This window comes from Zea mays, chromosome 4 (genome assembly GCF_902167145.1).
Source record: "Zea mays cultivar B73 chromosome 4, Zm-B73-REFERENCE-NAM-5.0, whole genome shotgun sequence".
Classification (NCBI taxonomy): Eukaryota; Viridiplantae; Streptophyta; class Magnoliopsida; order Poales; family Poaceae; genus Zea; species Zea mays.
The window spans coordinates 201,137,483-201,158,644 of NC_050099.1; the positions used below are offsets into that span (position 1 = coordinate 201,137,483).

At 50.0% G+C, this 21,162-nt stretch overlaps 3 protein-coding genes across 4 annotated transcripts; 1 reads left to right on the forward strand and 2 right to left on the reverse strand.

Moving 5' to 3' along the window:
* Positions 1 to 3,153: 3,153 nt before the first annotated feature.
* Positions 3,154 to 5,696, reverse strand: LOC100284440 (protein binding protein). 2 transcript variants are annotated; one of them, NM_001157335.2, is made up of 3 exons: positions 4,566 to 5,043; positions 4,194 to 4,450; positions 3,255 to 4,091 (listed from the first exon to the last, which is right to left on the reverse strand). In NM_001157335.2, the coding sequence occupies exons 1-3, from the start codon at positions 4,783 to 4,785 to the stop codon at positions 3,639 to 3,641; spliced, it is 930 nt and encodes a 309-aa protein (NP_001150807.2). In that variant the 5' UTR covers positions 4,786 to 5,043; the 3' UTR covers positions 3,255 to 3,638. The 2 variants fall into 2 exon arrangements, with proteins under 2 accessions (XP_035822838.1, NP_001150807.2); XM_035966945.1 differs by having other exon boundaries at positions 3,154 to 4,450; positions 4,566 to 5,696.
* Positions 5,697 to 10,412: 4,716 nt separating this feature from the next.
* Positions 10,413 to 12,022, reverse strand: LOC103654433 (uncharacterized). The gene is made up of 2 exons (NM_001364280.1): positions 11,329 to 12,022; positions 10,413 to 10,760 (listed from the first exon to the last, which is right to left on the reverse strand). The coding sequence occupies exons 1-2, from the start codon at positions 11,882 to 11,884 to the stop codon at positions 10,714 to 10,716; spliced, it is 603 nt and encodes a 200-aa protein (NP_001351209.1). The 5' UTR covers positions 11,885 to 12,022; the 3' UTR covers positions 10,413 to 10,713.
* Positions 12,023 to 13,903: 1,881 nt separating this feature from the next.
* LOC103654435 (RHOMBOID-like protein 3) lies at positions 13,904 to 19,491 on the forward strand. The gene is made up of 5 exons (XM_008681267.3): positions 13,904 to 14,308; positions 15,165 to 15,328; positions 18,072 to 18,238; positions 18,330 to 18,577; positions 19,120 to 19,491. The coding sequence occupies exons 1-5, from the start codon at positions 14,031 to 14,033 to the stop codon at positions 19,229 to 19,231; spliced, it is 969 nt and encodes a 322-aa protein (XP_008679489.1). The 5' UTR covers positions 13,904 to 14,030; the 3' UTR covers positions 19,232 to 19,491.
* Positions 19,492 to 21,162: the final 1,671 nt, after the last annotated feature.

A 21,162-nucleotide genomic window follows, 5' to 3' on the forward strand; every position in this document is an offset into this window, starting at 1 on the left:
CTCTGCACCCAGGAACCAGTGCCCAAGGAGGATGGCTCGTGGGCCCGAGCCCCCGTGTCAGAGACTGAGCCGTTGGTTTTGGCGGAGGTGAAGAGGCGCACTACCGCAGGCGGCGGCCCTCTCCTCACGCGGCGGTTCGCCTTCTTCGTACCCGGAGACCGACGCCCAAGGAGTATGACTCGTGGGCCCGGGCCCCCGTGTCGGAGGCTAGGCCGCTGCTTTTGGTGGAGATGAAGAGGCGCGGCGGTGCGCTCCTCGCGTGGCGGTTCGCCTTCTTGGCACACGGAGGCCGACGCCCAAGGAGTATGACTCGTGGACCCGGGCCCCCGTGTCAGAGGCTGGGTCGCTGCTTTCGGCGGAGATGAAGAGGCGCGGCGGTTCGCTCCTCGCGTGGCGGTTCGCCTTCTTCGCACATGGAGGCCAACGCTCAAGGAGTATGAGTCATGGACCTGGGCCCCCGTGTCAGAGGCTGGGTCGCTGCTTTCGGCGGAGATGAAGAAGCGCGGCGGTTCGCTCCTCGCGTGGCGGTTCGCCTTCTTCGCACACGGAGGCCGATGCCCAAGGAGTATGACTCGTGGGCCTGGGCCCCCGTGTCAGAGGCTGGGTCGCCTTGGTGCGCATCGGGCGAGATTTTCTGCGGTGTCTTGGGGCGTGAATGGGAGAGTCCTCCTTAAAAAGGGATTCCCCCGAGTGCGGCAGTCATTCTTTTCGCCTGCTGCTCCCTTTCGTCATCGAGCTCTCCGCGCTCTTCTGCCGTTGTAGCTGCCATGGCCTTGCTAGACCCTTCCGAGTGCTTCCAGTCCGAGGTGGCACTCAACTTGGTGCGCAACCTGCTCGGATGGGGTGCGCCAGCGTTCGCCGGAAGGATCCGTGTCCGTGCCTCTCCCGTCGGCGATCTCGTCGCCGGGGAGTTCGTGCTCTTCGTCTCCAACTTCCCCTGCGGGTTGGCGTTGTCGATTTCGTCCTTCTTTGTGCTGCTGCTGGAGGAGCTCGGCCTCTAGCCTCAGCACTTCACGCCCTGCTTCACCCTCTAGGCGGCCGTCTTCGCCTACCTCTTGGCGTTGTGAAGAGAACCCTCGAAGAAGCTACCACTTATGTATGTATGTATATATCTATTTCTGTTGAATCCTAACAGACTCCTAAGTAGCCGTTGACCTCGCCACCCTGTTCTAAGTACAGATTTAGTATATTCGTCTCGCCGTTTAGTCTTTCATGTCTGTGTGATTAGTTTTATAACAAGACTTTATTTAATACTCGCAATTGGTATTTAAACATTTTATGTGATAAGAAGATTGAACTTTCAAACACGGGAGAAGGAGTGATAGAGCCCGAACCATTAATTATATGGGCCGGCATGATATTTCTGTCGTAGCGGGTTGCTTTATTTGCGTCTAACCCGCGCGCATCCACGTGGATGGATGCCACTGCGCACTGGATCCGACGAACGGGACAGCGTCCCCCAGATTCCGGAACGAGGAGCAGATCAGCAGAATATTGCCCCACCTGCGTGGATCCGATGCGCAAGGCTGGATATATATATATAAACAAAAGAAACAGTTGGTGGGTGCATCTGCATCTGCATCTGCTCTCCCGGCCCCGGACCGGACCCCAACGCGCGTGCCCAGTTGTTTGGTTTCCAGGAGCGGAAACGTTTGCCTTGCCTTGGACCGCTGACTCAAAAACGCGCGTGTCGTCTCGAACGAAGAGCTAGCCTCGACGGCGATGGAGCAAGACTGGCCTGCGCGAGCTGCTCCGTTCCTTTCACGTTCACGTTCGTCGCACAGCGCTAGCAGGTGTGCAGTGTGCTAAGGAAGAAGAAGCTAGCAGCCAGCAGCAGGGGCCGGGCGAGCTGCTCCGTTGGATCGGCCGTCCCTTTCATGCACTGGGCCTGGTACCAACTTAATCATGTTGTACATTATTCATTTATCAACCCGTCGTCGTTAAACACACACTGACACACGAGCTGATTAACAGCCGGCCAGCAGCAGTACACTACTAGTACAGTAGTACTGTAGTACTAATCCAAGGAGTATATGCAGGGGAAGATACGTAGCGTCGCCGCCGTGCAGCTAATTGTGTGGATCACGGCGGCCCGATCCTGACGGCCGATGGCGACGCCGCAGCTAGCGGCACCGAAAAGCACGCGCAGGTCGATTTATGCATGCGCGCGCTGGGCGTGAGCGGAAGCTTCCATATATTATCCAAGTCCCGGCCACAGCCCCCCTCTTGCGCTCCGCTGTCGTCTCGTCTCGCCTCGTCGTCGGCACCACCACCACACCCCAGACCCCAGACCCGGGACTGAGACTTGGCATCTCTCGTTGCCAACTTGCCATTCATAATACTAGTAAACTGGTAAGTACTAAGTAGTAGCAAACACGTTTTCGCTTGCTGCTCTGTCTCCTCAGCTCACCTACCCTCCGGCCTGAAATCTGAACCACAACCACTGCTACAGCTAGCCAAGCTGCCACGCCCGCCGACACAACGGAGATCGAGCCGAGCTGCTTCTTCCATACTACACGTCCGTCCAATCAGCACACGGAGGAATCCTTTTTCAGCGCATGTACGTACTACGACTGCAGATCACCATATGCATGCGTCCGTACGACGCGCGTAGTAGTTTTATGCATATATGCCGGCGAGTTCGTCCAAACCGCTAACACTAAGGCTACCCGCAGTGATATACTGTAAAGAAGACGCCACCAATATAAGGCTAGGTATAGAGTAAAATTTTACTGCAGTGGAGTACTCTATAGGTAGCTGTAAACTTATGGGGGGCAAACAAAACGCTATTTACAGCGTCGATGCTTTTTTACTCTATCAGTCCACACGTCCATGCAGCAGGTACGGTGCCGAGCGCCATCAGCCGGTGTGGCAGTAGGGGACAAAAAAAAAGATATATAATATATGTGGTGATTGGTATAGAGTTGATGTATGGAGTAAATATGACTGCAGTAGATTATGATATAGGGTAGAGAATCTTGATGATGAGGATAGAATATTTCTTTTAGAGTAGAAATTTAGAGTAGAATGAGTGCGGATAGCCTAACGGCCCTGCCAGATGCGAGATGCCCACACAGCTGGAAGCAAAGCCAAAACGTGACGAGCGACTTTGAACACATATGAGAGCCAGCCAGGCCAGGCCAGAGACGCGTGTGTTGAGAGCTTTGTTTGTTTGATTCATGTACACTATATATACACTGACTGATCGACTTTCTGCAACTACTATACATACACGTATTATGGACGGACGGTCATGGCCAAAAAAAAAAATCCTTCATCATCATCGGTACGGTTGCAACAAGGCCACACCACTTATTTGCAGACGACGACAGACACCATGGACGCACGCTTCTGTTGTGTTCACTACTACTAGCTAGCTACTGCAGTTGTTGCCCCTTTTTTAGTGGATGCATGGAGATCATGCACAATATACTTAATAAAAAGGACATGAGGAAAAAAAAGAAAGAACGAAAGAACAAAAGGGACGGGAAAGCAAAGAATGGCGATTGACAAACATGCACACCATGGCCAAGGTACCGGCCCAGCCGAGCCGAGCCGATGGACAAGCACACATGTGGCGGGAGGAGAGGGGGCCAGGGGCCCACGGCCCAGACAGGCAGGCTGGCGCCTGGAGCCCTCTAGAAGAGCTCCCACTCCAACCGCGGGGACGGCGTGGTGGTGCTCGTCACTGGGGCCGCCGCCGACGTCGACGGCGGCACCGACGACAGGAGGTCGAACGAGTCCCAGCTCGCCGCCGTCTGGGTCTGCGGCGCCGGCGCCGTCGCCGTGGTGGGCGCCGGCGGCTGGAACTGCCGCCGCTGCTGGTTCTGCGGGCGCGGCGGGAGGTGCGCTGGCCGCCGTGTCCTGTTGCTGCTGGGCGCCGCCGCCTTGTTCTTGGCGCGGATGGCGTCCAGCGTCTCCACGTGCCTCTGCACACGCCTCTCCTGCGCCCGCCGCTGCGCCTTGGCGTCCCCGTCGGCGGCGATGGAGTCCAGCTCCACCAGCTCGCGCATCAGCGCCTCCGTCAGCGTCGCCACGTCCGCGTCCACGACCTTGCCGCCCTTGCTCGCGACCGTCTCCAGCGCCGACACCTGCCGATCGAGAGACAGACCAGACAGAGTGACCAACCGACCCATCAGCCAACGCGGCCTGCTGGTCGATCTGGTGGCGACGACGGACGGATGAACACGCACCTTGGTGGCGAGCTTGTCGACGTCGAGGGCGACGCGGGCGATGGCCTTGGCGGCGCGCTCGGCCTTGCTGGTCCGGCGCTCCTCCAGGAGGCGCTTGGCCTTGGCGGCGGGGTCCTCCAGCATCACCATCTTGGACCGGTCCTTGACGCCGGCCATGTCCAGGAACGCCTTGGAGTCCCTCTCCTTGTCCTTGTACACCACCTTCTGGTCGTCCGGGTGCAGGCCCGTCTTCTCCGACACCAGCTTCTTCAGCTCGCCTGCGTTCGTTCGTTCATGACATCACCCGCTCTCCATTCAGTATGTATCGCGTAGATAGATAGATAGATAGATAGATAGATAGATAGATAGTGGCGCCAGCGGCGGCGGCATTACCGAAGGATGCCTGGGAATTGATGTAGATCTCGTGGTAGACGCCGTTGAACTTGACCTTGACGCGGATGGTGGGCACAGGCGGCGGGTCCGCGTCGGGGCTCCGCTTCTGCACCAGCATCCCGCCGGGCCGGACCTCCCACACCTCCTCCTTGGGCACCGCGGCGGCCTCCTTCACCGGCGACAATGCCACCCTCTGCTTCCGGTTCCCGCTCATCATCATCTTGGAGCGACCCTCGATCGGGTACGTACGTACGTACGTGTCTCGAGCGGCGGCCGATCGACCGATCACCCCACCGAGCTCAGGAAAAACACTAGTAGAGGCAATGAATCAGCTGGTGGCAAGCTAGCTGCCTGCTGCTACGCCGGAACCGGAAAAAAATCGGTTCTTGGCCGGAAAACCAGGAGCGAATGCCGGTAAGCTTCGGTTGGAGAAACGAACGAAGAGGAAGGAAGATGGGAGGTCCAAGGAGGAGGAGAGGATACAACTAAGGGGCAGACCGGAGCTGCCCGCACCAGAATATTTATACTGGGGAAGCTAGCTAGCGAAGCAAGCTAGCCATCCACAGTTCGGGGCGCCTCCTCGCGATGAAATGCAATGCAATGGACCGGGTGTGGGGTGCTGTAGCTGTACTGTACTGCGGCGCCCGCACTGTACAACTGGACGCTGAAAAGAACTCCGATGGACTGACTGATCACTGACACTGATGGCGTTGTATTGCCGTCCAACCGGGTCCGGTGGCGGCGTGGCGCCGTGAGAAGGAGCAGAGCAGATCGACGACGCGGGGTGCCGCCGTGCCGGTGCGGCGTCCCCTGGCCCTCCCGGTCGACGCGCGCGTTGGGTGAGGTGGGTGGTTGCGACAGGTGCGCGCGTGGCCGGCCCCGGCCGTGGTTGGTGGCCTCGACCTGCAAGCCTTGCTCGGGACGCCGGGGTCGGTCTCGTCTCGTCTCCTCGCTCTCGTTGCCGGCCTTCGCCTCCAAGCAAGCTCCGAGCAGGACTGCCGGAGCCGGAACCCCAGCCGTCCGTCCGTCCGCCCGTTCCCTCCCCGAACCCGATCCAGGTCCCCGCTTCTCCTACTGCCCGGTTCCGCTTCAGGCTTTCTTTTTTCTTTTTACTTTTCTTTTGCCCTGCGGATGGGACGAGCTGCTTGCTTGCTTCGTGTGCACACCGGACCACTGCGTCGGTCAGCGTGTCCGTGCGTGCGTGCGTGCTGCACCCTTCACGTCGGTTGGGGTGTGCAGGCGGCTGCCACGGCGGGGCGGCAAGTGTCGGTTCCTGGTGAGCCGTGAGCGTATATATGATGGATTCATCCTCGTCATCGATCTGCAGTGCTCATCTATGCGTTTTTTTTTTTTTTGAATCATGGCTTGCAAACTACAACAGCTGGATTATCCATTCAATCATTACTACTCCGGCGGCCGGGTACGTCGTTGGAGCCCATGGATTAGCATCCCAACTCCCAAGTGCTCGATGCCGCTCTTGGATTCGGTGTCGCGTACGGGGCCCCACCTGCCAGTCTTTGGTCGCATCCAGAGTCCCCGTGAAGTGCAAAGGCCAAGGCCCCGGCCCCCGGGACGCCACGCCACCGACAGCGCGCGCGGGCGGGCGTGGGAATCCGTGGGAGCTAGCCTAGACGTCCACAGGATCGGATCGCATTGGCAGCGCGCGCGGACCTGATCGGAAAGAAAGGGACCGCGTAACCCACCCACGCCCTCTGACCCCGACCCCGACCCCGCCGGCGAGGTATGTGGTCGCGGTCCTCACCTCAGCCGCAGCACGGCGACACCGCACCCACCGGCCGTTCTCCGATCCCCGGCGCTGCGCTGAACAGAAGGCGGTGGGTGTCAGCTGTTCCTGACGCCCGAGTCGGACGAGACCGTACCGACGGCGGCTGTTTCGGTCGCTCTCGTCGACCGTCGGCGTCGCGTGCGGCCAAAGCAGGCCACGCACGCACGCACGCACACGGACAAAACAACCAACTTGTCCTCCTCTCGTCTCCGCGCAAGGGAAGAGAAGGGAAGGGAATGGGACTGCAAGTGCAGCCCCCGTTCATGCTACGGCCAGCCTGCAGCTACAGCCTACATTTCCCTTGCCTCAGCTGTCTCGTACTGACCTCACTGCTACGCGACGCACATAAAGCAAGCAAGCAACAAAATTTTAGTTCAGCTGATTTCAGCTGCAAGTGTTTTTCCGTTAGATTTTGTTTGGTGCCTGTGAGCGTCTGCTCCGAGCAACAAAATCTGGGAGATTCTAGAGGAAGAAGGAGATCAGATAGGGAGGGGAATTGAAGTAGTTGTTCGATATATTTCTCAGCCTGAAATCGTTACGGTGCCTGCCTGTTCATAGTATTTAAGTATCAACTATTACAAGGTTGGACGGCCTATTATGCCACCTAGTCCTCTCCTAGAAACTTGGCATTGGGATTCCTGATGCGACGACCCAACTCCAACCCAGCCATGTCCGACGACGACGCCTGCTTCTCGACGCACGGTACCTAGCGATGCTGACAATCCCCCTCCATAAGAAGGCGTTTGTCCCCAAGCGGCTGCCGAAGGAAAACGCTGGCGCAGAGCAGCCTCGTCCTCCCAAGTATCAAGGGCAGCATCATAACCAGACCAGCGCACTCGAACTTATTGGTCGACGTTGTGGCCGCCCCAAGAAAAGGATCGTCGGTCGAGCACATGTATAAGGTAAAGAAGTGCTGACCAGAATAGAAGATTTGACACTGGGCTTCAGCTGGGACACATGGAATACGGGATGGATTGACGGAGATGATGGTAACTGCAGCCTGTATGCCACACTGCCGACACGTTGGAGTACCTTGTAAGGACCAAAATATATGTAGGAGAGCTTATGGTTGGCGCGAGTAGCCACTGAATTCTGGATATAAGGCTGAAGCTTAAGATACACCATGTCGCCGACAGCAAAGACACGTTCCGATAGGCGTTTGTCCGCTTGAGGCTTCATACGTTGCTGTGCACATAGCAGATGATGACGGACATCATGGGTCATAAGCTCCCTCTGCTATAACCATGATTGCAAGTCTGACAAGGGAATTGCATCTACTGTAGATATACCCAGGTGGTGTGGATGATAGCCATACAACACCTCAAACGGAGATTTACCCAAGGAGGAATTGAATGAGGAGTTGTACCAATACTCTGCAAGAGGCAGCCACTTGCTCCATTGGCTCGGTTGAGAACTGACAAAACAACGCAAGAAGGTTTCAAGGCATTGATTTACTCGCTCTGTCTGGCCATCTGGCCATCTGTTTGCGAATGGTAAGATGTGCTCATGCGTAACTCAGTTCCTGAAAGCTTGAACAAGCCTTGCCAAAAGGCACTTGTGAATATCCGATCGCGATCCGAGATAATAGCCGAGTGCATACCATGTAAGCGGTAGATACTGTCCAAGAACACCTGAGCTATCTTGTAGGCAGTAAAAGGATGAGCGAGGACAATGAAATGGGCAAATTTCGAAAATTTATCCACCACGATGACAATGCAGTCAAACTTGCCAGATTTGGGGAGGCCTTCGATGAAATCCAAAGACAACACCTGCCAAGCATGTGAAGGAACTTGCAACAGCTGTAACAACCTAGGGTACTGAGATCTATCCGATTTGGCACGCGAGCAGATGTCACAGGAGTAGACGTATTGTCGGACAACATACTTCATTGCTGGCTAGGCAAACAGATGTTTCAGGCGACTGTACGTTACTGGAAAACCAGAGTGGCCAACCGAACTGTCGTGCAATGAGAAGATTATCTGTTGTTGTAGTGTGGGATTGTGGACAATCCAAATGCGGCCTTTGTACCGAATAATGCCTTCCTACAACTTGTAAGGACCATCTGTTGTAGAGGAATTAGACAGATCTGCCAACAGTTTAAGGCGTGAGAATCTTGATGATATCCTACCACCACATTCGATAGCCATTGAAGAGTGCCCACTGATATTGCATTGAGTGAAAGAGGCGAATGAGGACACCGAGAGAGGGCATCCACAGCCCTGTTGGCCGATCCCTGCTTGTATACCACCTGGTATTGGAGTCCCAACAATTTAGTGAAGACACACTACTGCCAAGGAGTCTTCAGACGCTGTTCATTGAGATGAGTTAAGCTTCACTGATTCGTGAAGATGAGGAATGTTCCATGCTGCAAGTATGATCTCCAGTGATTCACTGCAAGCAAGATGGCGAGGTTCTCCTTTTCATAAGCAGAAAGACCCATATTCTTGACACCCAAAGGCTTGCTTACGTAAGCGAGAGGATGGTTGTTTTGTAGCAGGACTGCCCCCACACCTGCTCTAGAAGCATTTGTTTCAATGGCAAATTGTTTGGTAAAATCTAGGAGGCCCAACACGGGTGCTGAAGACAAAGGCTGATTTCAACAAGGCAAAAGCAGTAGCATGATCCGATGTTCATAAAAAAACACAACATGCTTCTTCAGGAGAGCAGTAAGGGGCTTGGCAATGACACCGAAGTTTTGAACGAATTTGCGGTAATAACCTGTCAACCCAAGAAAACCTCGCAACTCCTTAGAGTTAGTTGGTGTAGGCCAGGATACAACTGCCTCCACTTTGGCCGGACCAGTGGCCACGCCAACTTTACTAATAATATGGTCCAAGTAAGCTATTTCTTGTTTTGCAAATGTGCACTTAGTAAGCTTGACTTGCCAGTGGTCTTGAAGCAATAACTGCAACACATGTTCCAAATGTTTTAGATGATGTTTCCAAGTGTCAGTGTATATCAGGATGTCATCAAAGAATACCAGGGCGCGCTGCCGCAATAATGGCTTCAGGGTGCAGTTCATTGCTCCTTGAAATGTAGCCAGTGCCCCCGTGAGACCAAATGCCATAAAACGAAACTCAAAATGCCCATGGTACGTTTGGAACGTTGTTTTGTACAGATCAGGAGGTGCCATTCTGATCTGATGAAACCTAGCGCGGAGATCCAAAGTGGAGAACCATGCTGCCCCATGGAGTTCATCAAGAAACTCATCAATTATGGGTACATGAAACTTGGCCTTAGCCATGATGGCATTTAGATGGCGATAATCCACACAAAACCGATGAGTCCCATCCTTCTTTTTTACCAAAATTACCGATGATGCGAAGGGACTTTTGCTATGCTGGATTATGTCAGAATCCAACATCTCATTCACCTATTTCTCAATCTCAGATTTGAAAGAAGGAGCATATCTATACGGACACATTTGCATAGGATTAGCTCCGGGTAGCAGAGGGATCTGGTGATCACAGTCCCTGACAGGAGGAAGACTAGTAGGTAACTAAAACACTGATGAGTACTTGTCCAATAACAGTTGAAGATCTGTGGGAAGCTCTTTGACTAGTTCTTGTTCAGATGCGGGCAAGGTATCCAGGCTACATAGCTACACCAGAGCACCGTGTGTTTGTGATGCCTGCACGCCAAAAAGCTTAACTGAAATGCCACTAGTTGATAGAGATAGCCACTTATCTGCCCAATGCACGACCATAGGACTATGTGTAGACAACCAATCCATCCCCACAATCATATCATAGGTTGGGAGATCCAATATCTTGAGGTCAGAGGTGAAATGGTATCCTTGAATAGACTAATCAGCTGTGAGCACCTCTGAAACACAAGACACACTAGCACCATTCGCTACTTGGATCCATAAAGGAGTCGAGAGTGGAACAATATTTGGACAGTGCCTTGTTATGGTGGAGCTGACAAAGGAAACTGAACCACCCGATTCTAATAAAAATGAGCAATGAAAATCTTGCTAGCTAGCTGACAAATCTCATGGTTTTCAGGTTTGCTCCAGTGGTTACAACCGACTGACATAGATGGAGCACCCTGAGCTCGGCTTTGATCCCCAACACTGATTGATTATCTTTAGATGGAGGTTGAAACTGATGCCATAATTCTTCTACCAAGTGAAGCGGAACAGTATCCGGACATTGATGGCCTCGGAAATATGACAATCCACATTTGTAGCAGAGGCCCTAGGCCTTACAAAAAGCATAGACGGAGTAGAGACAATCCGCCATAACTGGTGCATCAAGATGTTCTAGGGCTTTAGAGTCCACTAGCTTGCCAGGAGCAGACTTGGGCGGTGGAGGTAGCGGAAAAGGACCACGAGATGGAGTCTTGCTGGCTGTACTGGAATCAAATTTCTTGTACTCCCGAATTCTTGATGCCTCCACAATCTCCTCCTGTAGTTGAGCAAGAACAAACACAGTATCCAAGTATTTCAAGAGTTGAATCATAACCATAGATTTGACATCATGACGAAGACCATCTAGGAAGCGCATAGTATAGTAAAGAGGATAAAAATGGGTTGGTAGCTATTCAATTGGTCTACTAATTAAGCAAACTAATCAACATATTCTGCTACAGACCCCTTTTGTGTAATATGAAACAGTTGATGCGCTAGATGGGCATGTTGATCCTTGCCAAAACGCTCACACAGTAGGTGACAAAACACATACCATGACATGTACACTAATTTTTGTTTAACAGATTGCAACCAACAGGCAGCTGCACCTAAAAAACTCATTGTAGCAACTTTGATCCACACCCTATGACTCATTCCATACATGGCAAAATAATCTTCATAATGTTTCTGCCAAAGTTTTGGGTTCTCGCCATCGAAACTAGGAAAGTTAAGGAGTGGTAATTTTCCCAACTCCAACTCTAACCTTGCCCTTGGTGGCCTAGGATCATGATACTCATGTGGATCCAGATGAGAAAGTGGAGGGTGAAACATGAAATCGGGCGTACCATTGATCGGGAGATGGTTTTGGGCAAGGAGATGCCCAAAACCATGCCCCCAGCGATTTTTGTCGAAGCAATTCCCATCTGGGCTGTCGGTGTTGTACGCGGCAGCAGGCGAGCGCTCCGCCACCGACTGGTACGGGCCGAGAATACCCGCGGCGGTATCGAGCTGTGGCGGCGGCGCTTGGGCAGCCCACTTGGACACCTCGTCACGCAGAAGATGCACGGAGGTGTGGATCTCGTCGACCGAAGCCTCCACGTCGGGCCGCCACGACTCGAAGGCCGCGTAAGCCGACACGAGGGCACCGAGGCGCATTACGAAAGCGGCCTCGACTTCATCGAGGCGCTCGATCGCTGCGGTGACCTGGGCGTCGAGTTCCACGTGGATCGATGTCAGACTCTCGATGGCGATGTTGGCTTCCAGATGTTGCGGTGACGCGGTGTTCCACGCGACGGTTGTCTCGAGCGTGCACCAACGCGTCTCCTGAGCAAAGAGGTGGTCACAGATGTCGCGAAGAAGCTTGGATTGTTCCTCGATCGCCATCTTCAGGTTGGGCTCCATGGATCCGGATTCCTTCGCGCGACGCGTGTAGTAGGTGTGTGCTAGCGCTTAGATCAGTGTCTCCGATATCAATTTGTGAGCGTCCGCTCCAAGCAACATAATCTAGGAATGACGAGAGTAGGAGAAGGGAGATTCTAGAGGAAGAAGGAGATCTGATAGGGAGGGGAAGTAGTTGTTCGATATATTTCTCTGCCTAAAATCGTCACAGTGCCTGTTCACAGTATTTAAGTATCAACTATTACAAGGCTCGACGGCCCATTATGCCACCCAGTCCTCTCCTAGGAACTTGGCATTGGGCTTCCTGATGCGGCGGCCCAACTCCAGCCCAGCCACGTCCGACGACGACGCCTGCTTCTTGACGCACGTCACCTGGGCGATGCTGAGAGTGCTGGTTACCTGTAATCGGATACAACGTAATCAATCGGATACATGACATATATTTTTCTTAGTGCTCCTCCGGCTCCGTGATCGGATCACGCTGCTGCATCTTATAAGCTGAAAGAAACTGGGAAGGTGATGAGTTGGACCTTGTGCTGCCCGCCGAGCATTTGTATACTACGTCCGTTCTCGAATATTTGTCGTTCGCTATTTTTTTATTTTTGAACTAAACCGTAGCAAATAAAAAAGAACGGAGGGAGTTCCATTTTTTCTTCTTTTGTTCTGGAAGCTATTTGATTTTGTTAGTGACATGAACCAAACAAAGTATGTTTTCGTTTACGCTGAATGAATTCACGGTACCATCCGGTTTCGTTGATGTCACCCCTCCATGGCTACAAACCAAACGCCACCTCAGGGCTTGTTCGGTTATTCCTATCCCATATGGATTGGATGGGATTGGAAAAAATTGTAAAAGATTTTGACTTGTTTGAGATTGAAACTCATCCAATCCCACCCAATCCACATGGATTGAGAGCAAAACGAACAAGCCCTCAGTTGGAAGGATTGCCAGAACGTAAACTAGATAGTTATTGCCATTACATGCACGGCGATTAAGAATTTGAGATTGGTGGGGTGGGACAGTCCAGTTAGGAGACGATGTGCTACACGCAGTGGTAGATCCAGAAATGAGTTAAAGGTGGAGCTGGTTTCCCATTGACAATTGGTAGAGGCAACACAAGCTTATTTCTCTTCTCTTTTCTTCTCTTCTAACATCCACCTTTTTTTCTCCAAATGAGTTCTATGAATATAGGGGTCTGTGAACTGATAGACGCTTATTTTTCTCTCTTCTCCTTTCTTCTCTATTTTCCTCTACACTCTATCTCTCCCTCTCATAAAGTTTTTATGGCCGTAAGGGGGCTGGAGCCCCAACCCCATCCGCCACTTGGCAGCACGGCTAAGCTACTCTGGTCCTCGGTGACTCTTGCCGCTGTTCAGCACTTCACTTCAGCGTGGTTACAATTCAGGTGCCACTGGGAAACTTGCATCTTTCGGAGCTGACAGATTAGCTGTTGTCCCGTAGGCAGGACACCTGAACGCACATGAACAGTGGCGGGATCTTTACCCGCTTTCGATTGGACAACACCGAGAGCTGGCGAGCGAGCGGAATTTTTTGCATTTTGGTCCTTCATCGGAAAAAAATTCACATTTAAACCCTAGAAAATTTTAATGTCATTTTTGGACCCTTTACTCGGCGCCGTAGCCTGTGACGCCGAGGTAACACAGCTCGGCGCCATAGGCTATGGCGCCGAGGTACGTGCCTCGTTGGCACAAACGGACATCGTGACGCCGACGTGGTACCGAGCTCGGCGTCATAGATCTTGGCGCCGAGCTCTGTTCTGTACAAAAAACTTGCTTAGCTCAGTTGGTAAAATTATTTAAAAAAATAGTGTTTTTTAAGTAGCCCTAACTTACTAAAAATATGCAGAAAAAATCTAAATATCGTGGAGATTACGTGTGAAAAAGATAAAATAGTCTACAAATTTGAGAATTTAGAAAACAACAGATTCTTATAATCGTGATTAGACGGTTTTTGTAAAAACAAGCTAAAAAACTTAGCGGTCATAAGCTGAAAAAAGGAGAACAAACCGGCCAAAAAAGCCGCGCAAATCCACCCACCAGTCCACTACCCCGCACGCTATAACTGCAACCAGCGTAGCGTAGGCTCGCGGCGGCCGCCGACAACTCGGGCGGGACACGGGAGACAGCCATGGCGACGGGCGGCCAGGGGAAGGCCGCGGGCTACTACCAGTACCCGACATCGTACGCCGGTGCTGCGGACGAGGAGCGCCGGTGGTGGCCGTGGCTCGTGCCCACCGTGCTCGTCGCCTGCATCGCGGTCTTCGCCGCCGAGATGTTCGTCAACGACTGCCCGCGCCACGGGAGCACGCTCGGCGGCGGCGCCGGGTGCGTGGCGGCCGGTCTCCTCCGCCGGTTCTCCTTCCAGCCGCTCCGCGAGAACCCGCTCTTCGGGCCTTCCTCCGCCACGTACGCCTCGTCACTCCTCGCGAATTGCGATTTCGCTCCTGTTTCTGCCCAATTGTTGGATCCGATGCGAAATTGGGGTTTCAGGAAGGGTCTGTGACGGGTCCAGTGTTATGATTTCAAGCCCGAGGTCGCGTTTTGGTTGCGGATTTCAAGTCCAATCGCTAGTCATGGTTGTTTTTTTTAAAAGGATAGTCCAATCGCTAGTCATGGCTTATAGTCACCCGCAATCTTCCATATCTGGTTGCCATTTTCTTGGTCGTTTTCAACTCGGTCGTTTGGAAATGGGGGATACTGTGCAACGGTGACTATTTATAGATATTTACTATAACGACTAAAGTACTAAACGACGAAACTACTGCAGATTGCTCCCCTTCGTAGCAAGTACAATAGATCTGTATACTGAAACATTTGATTTGCTTAATACCTAGTACAGGGCAATGACAACACCTGATTCAGTCAGCATGGAATCTTCTATTCTCTAGAGATTTGTCTACTGTCCTACGTCTACGTCCCTTGCTGGCAGTTAAAAATTACAGCTAGTACATTTTTGATAGATGGGCTACATTAATATTTTTCTAATCTAATTCTAAGTTATAAATGAACAGTTTAAGTAACCCGTTTATGTTGCTGCTTGTGGATTTGTATTCCTACTGTTACCTCATGACTCCTGCAAAATCATGCAAGGTACGGATTTTAAAAATCTAGCTGAATAGACGAATTTGTCTGTTCTAGTTGTTCCATTCCGTGGGACAGTTTTTAGATACCAGTATCAAACCGGGTCCGCATTCAACATTCGCTTCACATTGTCTATACTAAAGCACACCAATGTTCTGCTTAAGTTCCAATTTTTGTGCAGCTTGGAGAAGATGGGAGCTCTCAACTGGGCCAAAGTAGTTCATGAGCACCAAGGGTGGCGCCTCATTAGCTGTATCTGGCTCCATGCTGGCCTAGTTCACTTGGTTGTCAACATGCTAAGCTTGCTCTTCATTGGAATCCGCCTTGAGCAACAATTTGGGTTTGGTAAGCTTCTTACATAGGCTTGTTGGTTCACTCTGCCATCACCACATTATTTATGTTTCCCAGTTTTGCACCTTGATTGGATACTTGACTATCCATTGTTATCAACATCAATCTCTGCCTGGAAGATGTTTTTTTTTCTCGAATACGCAAGAGAATTGCGTATTTTTATATTAATAGAAGAAGCAAAAACACAAAAGTTATAGCCAAGAGGCCACACAAGAATTACAGGGGATAACAGGAGGAGAGAAACAAAGACAGACATAACAGCCCCAAACACACAATCACACCAGAAGCACAATATCACTTAGGTAGCAACATCTGGCAGCGACAGACCATTGGCACCAGCCAGCTTCCAAAGCATAATATCATGCCCAACCATGGCCAAGGCAGCGAAAGATTTGGACTCATCCCATTGAAAACACAATCATTCCGATGCTTCCAAAGACACCACGCCCCCAAGATCACTAAGGAATTAAGGCTAGCCTGAGAAGATCCCCCCACGGGAGTGGAGATGCCTTTCCACCAAGCCATGAAGTCCTCTTCACCCGGTTGCGGTGCCACACCAGCAAGCCCAATCCCCTGGAGAAGGATAAACCAGAATTGCCGAGCGAAAACGCAAGACAGCAGCAGATGGTTGATCGTCTCCTCCTGCTGGTCACAAAGGACACAAGCGTCGGGATGGTCGAGGTTGCGCCTAGCCAACCGGTCGGCCGTCCAGCAACGGTTGTGGGCAACCAGCCATAAGAAGAAACGACACTTTGGAGGCGCCCAACTTTTCCAAATAAGATCGCAATGCTCGAAAGTGATTGAGCCCATGAAGATCATCTCATAAGCAGACTTTGCTGAATATTGGCCCGAGCTTGAGAATCTCCAGATATGCTTATCAGGGGTATCAGGCAACAGCAACACCTCTGAAACAGCTTCCGCTAATTTAATGAACTCAGCGATGACCACAGCAGTGACCGTACCACGAAGATCGTGAACCCAAGCCATATCAGTTAAACCCTCAGCGACCGTTCTCTTGTTAGCTACTCCCTTAGGAACCATAGCACATAGGTGGGGGGCCAGATCAGCCAGGCGCTGCCCTAACAGCCATCTGTCACACCAAAACAAGGTGCTGCTGCCATCTCCAACTTCAGAGACTAAGGCAAGATCGAAGAGAGACTTCACCTGATCTGAAAACTGGAGTTGAAAAGAAGCCCAAGCCTTGTCCGGACTAGTCTTTTGAAGCCAAAGCCATCTAACACGAAGAGCCCAATTCAAAGACTGTAAATTAGAGATGCCGAGGCCGCCCAGCTCCTTAGGTCTAGTGACTTTAGGCCAAGCAATCAGACAATGACCTCCATTAGTTTCGCTTCTGCCACGCCAAAGAAAATTCCTCCTGATTTTATCCATGGCCTTGAGGGCCCAAGAAGGGAGATCTAGAGCCATAGCATGATAGACAACAGTAGCTGTCAACACAGATTGAACCTGGACCGCTCTTCCTGCCTTAGTCATAAGATCAGCCTTCCAACCCGGGAGAGAGTTCGCCAAGCGGTCAATGAAGGGCTGTAATTGCGCTTTATTGAGCCTTTTTAAGGACAGCGGCAGCCCCAAATATTTAAAAGGGAATTCCTCCAGCTTGCAAGGCAGATGATCCTGAACAGTGGCTACCTCCGACTGTGAGCACCTGATAGGGATAATACTACTTTTCTGAATATTTGTTTGGAGACCGGAAGCTTCACCAAACAGCCTGAGTATATCCCCCACCAGAACAAGGTCATCCGCAGTAAGTTTGATGAAAAGCGCAACATCATCCGCGTAAAGAGAGACTCTATGCAGAAATGATCGAGTTGACAGGGGCTGCAACAGCCCAGCTTCAACAGCTCGCCCCACCATGAGGTTTAGAACGTCCATCACCAAAATGAATAACATAGGGGAGAGGGGGTCTCCCTGCCGCAGCCCTCTTCTGTGTGGAATGAAGTCCCCTGGAATACCATTAAGGAGAATCTGAGAGGAGGATGTGGCAAGCAGCCCACTTACAATGTCACACCATCCAGCACCAAACCCCAGACTCCGCAAGACTTCCAACAAGAAGGGCCATGATACTGAATCAAACGCCTTTGATATGTCCAGTTTCAGCATAATTGTTGGCTGATTCTGAGAATGAAGGAAGCGGGCTGTTTGTTGGACCAACATGATGTTGTCTTGAATAAATCTTCCCTTGATGAAAGCACTTTGGTTCTTGGACACCATACTATCAAGCTGACCTCCCAACCGGTTTGCAAGGATCTTCGTAATTAGTTTGGCAAAACTATGAATGAGGCTTATAGGCCTAAACTCCTTGGCATTAGACGGGTTCTCAACCTTAGGAAGGAGGCATGTCATAACCATTGAAATATTATGAGCCGGTTATGTCTTGGAGCTTATGGAAAGCTGAAGTAAATCTGAAATAACTAGTCATTTAGGTTTCTTTTCAGGCTTTGCCTTTGTGTTGCAACTACTTAGTTTTATATATGCACCATTTTGTTAGGATTGCAAAGTAAAACCATTTCCTTCATCGATCTAAGTATGAATTTGCTGGTTGGTATTCATCTATGGCGTAATCAGGTTTCACATGTTATTTGGGGCCTCACTTTCTTTTTATTCCATCATGGATTTGGAAGTATGCTATGTTTACTTTCGTCAATGCCTCTGGGCTCTGGCATCTGGTTTTGGCAGTAGTCTGTGTCTGTCAACTCACTTCAGTTTTCTGACTTGCAAGTGCGCATTGGTGTCATCTACTTGATATCTGGCTTTGGGGGCAGTGTGTTGTCTGCACTTTTCTTACACAGTAACTACGTCTCTGTTGGTGCCTCTGGGGCTTTGTTTGGCCTCCTTGGATCTATGCTTTCAGAGCTTATTATAAATTGGACTATCTATTCCAACAAGGTCAGCAGAAAGTGTATTACGTGTGTACTGTTTTGCTCTAGTTTTTCTCTCTGTTTTTTTTGGCTAAGTTTCAGTCAATTCGTTCCTGCAGGCAGCGGCAATCATAACTCTACTTTTTATAATTGTAATTAATCTGGCCATTGGGATATTACCTCATGCTGATAATTTTGCCCACATTGGTGGATTTGCTTCTGGGTTTCTTATTGGATTTGTGCTGCTGGCAAGACCTCAATTTGGTTGGATGGAACGCAGCGAGCTACCTCAGACTAGTCAACCTCCAAAGTACAAATCGTACCAGTATGTCTTGTGGGTTGCTGCACTCCTCTTGCTGGTAGTTGGGTAAGTTTCAATCATAAAGGACAACTAAACTAAAGCTTACATCTCACTCTGCAGTCTGTACTAGGTAACGTGGTATCCACAGACCATAGTAGCCTCGAGCTATGCGTTGTTGCAAACTACTACGTTTTGTTTCAAATTATAAGACATTTTATCTTTTTTAGATACATTACCTTTACTATATATATCTAGACAGAGTATATCTAAGTGCTTAGCAAATGCTATAAATCTAGAAAATCCAAAACGTAAGGAGAGAGTATACCAAACAACTACTATCTAAGTGTTGGGCCGTTGCAGAGTGGGCGGTGACGACCGCTAATGATGGAGGCAGGGTTCGAGGATTTTCTCGGCCGTGATCATGTTTTGGTCTTTTCTTAATATAATACCGGGAGGGCGGTCTTTCCCTTCCCGGCCGAGTTTTTTTAATCACGGTCCTTTCACTAATAATCAAAACTTGAAGCCTTGGCAAATGTGGCCACTTTGTATGAGCGATGTGATTCTTTTCGTAAACTTGAAGCATTGACAAATGTGGCTTTACGTTGCAGGTTTGCCATTATCTTGGTCATGCTCTTCACGGGTAAGAATGGGAACGACAGCTGCCACTGGTGCCATTACCTGAACTGCGTACCAACGTCCAGATGGAAGTGCGATACCTGAATTCCGCAAAGTATATGCTCCACTGGTGTTCGTGTGTTCGTGGAAATGTACGACCAAATGTATCCTCCACTTGACCATCCTGCGCTTCTTTTGCCCGGATTCTCCCTGGTTCCATGAAATACAAATGTTCCAGAATTGTAGCACGAGCTTGTAACTGTTGATTTCGGCATAATTGATGTATTCATCTCACCAAACTCTATAGCACCACCTTGATAATTTTAGACGGCCAATCTAAAGTATTCAGATTTTGCGAGTGTCCACGCACTGACGATTTCAGCCGAAAGATCGGTAAAGTTCAATTGCATATGATGGCACTATGCTGACGGTTTGTTTGAAGCTCTGAATTGAGGTGCATTTGGCCTAATCCTCTTGGTTTCGAAGATAACATAAACAAACTTCCAAATTAGACATGCTCTTCTCCGGTGCCGTTGCTGCATTTCTCCGTGCGGCCGAAAAGATGTGTTCGTGAATTCACTCCCTGCAGCAAGGCATATATACCAAAGTCAGTTGTAGTTGTGGCTACATATGCTTTCAGCCCCATCGAAGCGTCCTCCATCCCTTGGTGAACAAGGACCAACGCCTTTTCCTTGCCCCTCTTCTCCTACCGCGGCATCCTTGTCTCTGTTGAGAACTATGTTACCACAGATCTTTAGATTCGCTCCCTTCCATCCCGTCAGCAGATTAGGCGCGAGAAGATGTGGAAGAACCGTATCCCTTCCCAAAAGCACGACAGTGAAACACACGAGACACAGGATGTAGGGTTGGGCCTCTGACCTCTTTCTCTTCTCTGTATTATGAGGGGTGTACAGATTCCTTATATAGAGATGTGAGACCCCTCAGGGGCAAAGCAGGTATTTGCCCACATAGCCCTAACTAGGGTTACTTAACACTCCCCCTTGGGCGAATACCGCGACCAACACATACCTCGTTAAAACTCCGAAAAACCCAGTGGGAAAAATGTGGAGAAAGAGTGCATGGTGATACAAATTGCATTTGCACTTTGTTGCCTCGTTTAAAACCTCATGTGAGAAACTTCAAGAAAACTCACCAAGGGAAAAAGAGTATAACAGCTGTCATCGGGACGGATTTCAATCCTCTGGGATCTAAATTTTATTGAATCTTCTACAAGGGCTAACTTTAGAAATGTGCTCCCCCTGATCCTTGCAAAATCGTATCAATAAGGCAAAACATCTTCTTCTAGAAGTATATGCACATAAAGATTTAGCCAACGGATTGCATATCCTTGCAAGGACTATTTCAGGAACTTTACATCTACTCACTTCTAGGATATACGAGGTAAGTGCACATATCAATATAAATAAGCCACTTTGACTGATGGTGTTCGATCGACTGGATCTATATATTTGATAGAAAGTTTCATAAAGGTTCACATATTGATCATCAAGCTCACGCCTTCAGGGCATTGAATATGACATTTATTACCTCACGATTGTGATCAATATAAGCATTCGCTCCCCCTGACGATGACATCTGTCAAAGTCGTTATCCCTCATCGCTCAAGCATATTCTTCAAGATATATGTCTCATTATTCATCTGGAATAACAATAATAGATGAGGTTGGGTGCTATCATTTTCTATCTTACACCACAATTTATACATAGTTGTGCAAAGCAAATAACATATCCTTCAATAAGACTTAGGGGATAATATAGTTGCAATAGTACATATTCTAAATATGACACATGGTTCCAGACGTTCATCCATTGCAACATCTATGATGGTGTAATAAAAGTCCATCAATGATCGTAATCCATCAGGAATTTTTCATCGATCACATACATCGTTATAGTCTGTCATTCTAGCACAATGGGGATATTATGCCAGTAACACCTAAACCTTATAGGTTTCTACCATCAGGGCTTTAGAGGATACCGTAATTCCACATCTAGTAGAAAAATACCATGAGTAA

Excerpts from the sequence above, each read along its gene's own strand:
- LOC103654433 (NM_001364280.1), bottom strand. The coding sequence starts at position 11,884 with ATGGAGCCCAACCTGAAGATGGCGATCGAGGAACAATCCAAGCTTCTT. Across the intron at positions 10,761-11,328 it reads AAACCATCTCCCGATCAATG|GAGGAGATTGTGGAGGCATC; the intron begins GTACGCCCGATT and ends GCTCAACTACAG.
- LOC103654435 (XM_008681267.3), top strand. The coding sequence starts at position 14,031 with ATGGCGACGGGCGGCCAGGGGAAGGCCGCGGGCTACTACCAGTACCCG. Across the intron at positions 15,329-18,071 it reads TGAGCAACAATTTGGGTTTG|TGCGCATTGGTGTCATCTAC; the intron begins GTAAGCTTCTTA and ends CTGACTTGCAAG. Across the intron at positions 18,578-19,119 it reads CTCCTCTTGCTGGTAGTTGG|GTTTGCCATTATCTTGGTCA; the intron begins GTAAGTTTCAAT and ends TTTACGTTGCAG.
- LOC100284440 (XM_035966945.1), bottom strand. The coding sequence starts at position 4,785 with ATGATGATGAGCGGGAACCGGAAGCAGAGGGTGGCATTGTCGCCGGTG. Across the intron at positions 4,451-4,565 it reads CAATTCCCAGGCATCCTTCG|GCGAGCTGAAGAAGCTGGTG; the intron begins GTAATGCCGCCG and ends GAACGAACGCAG.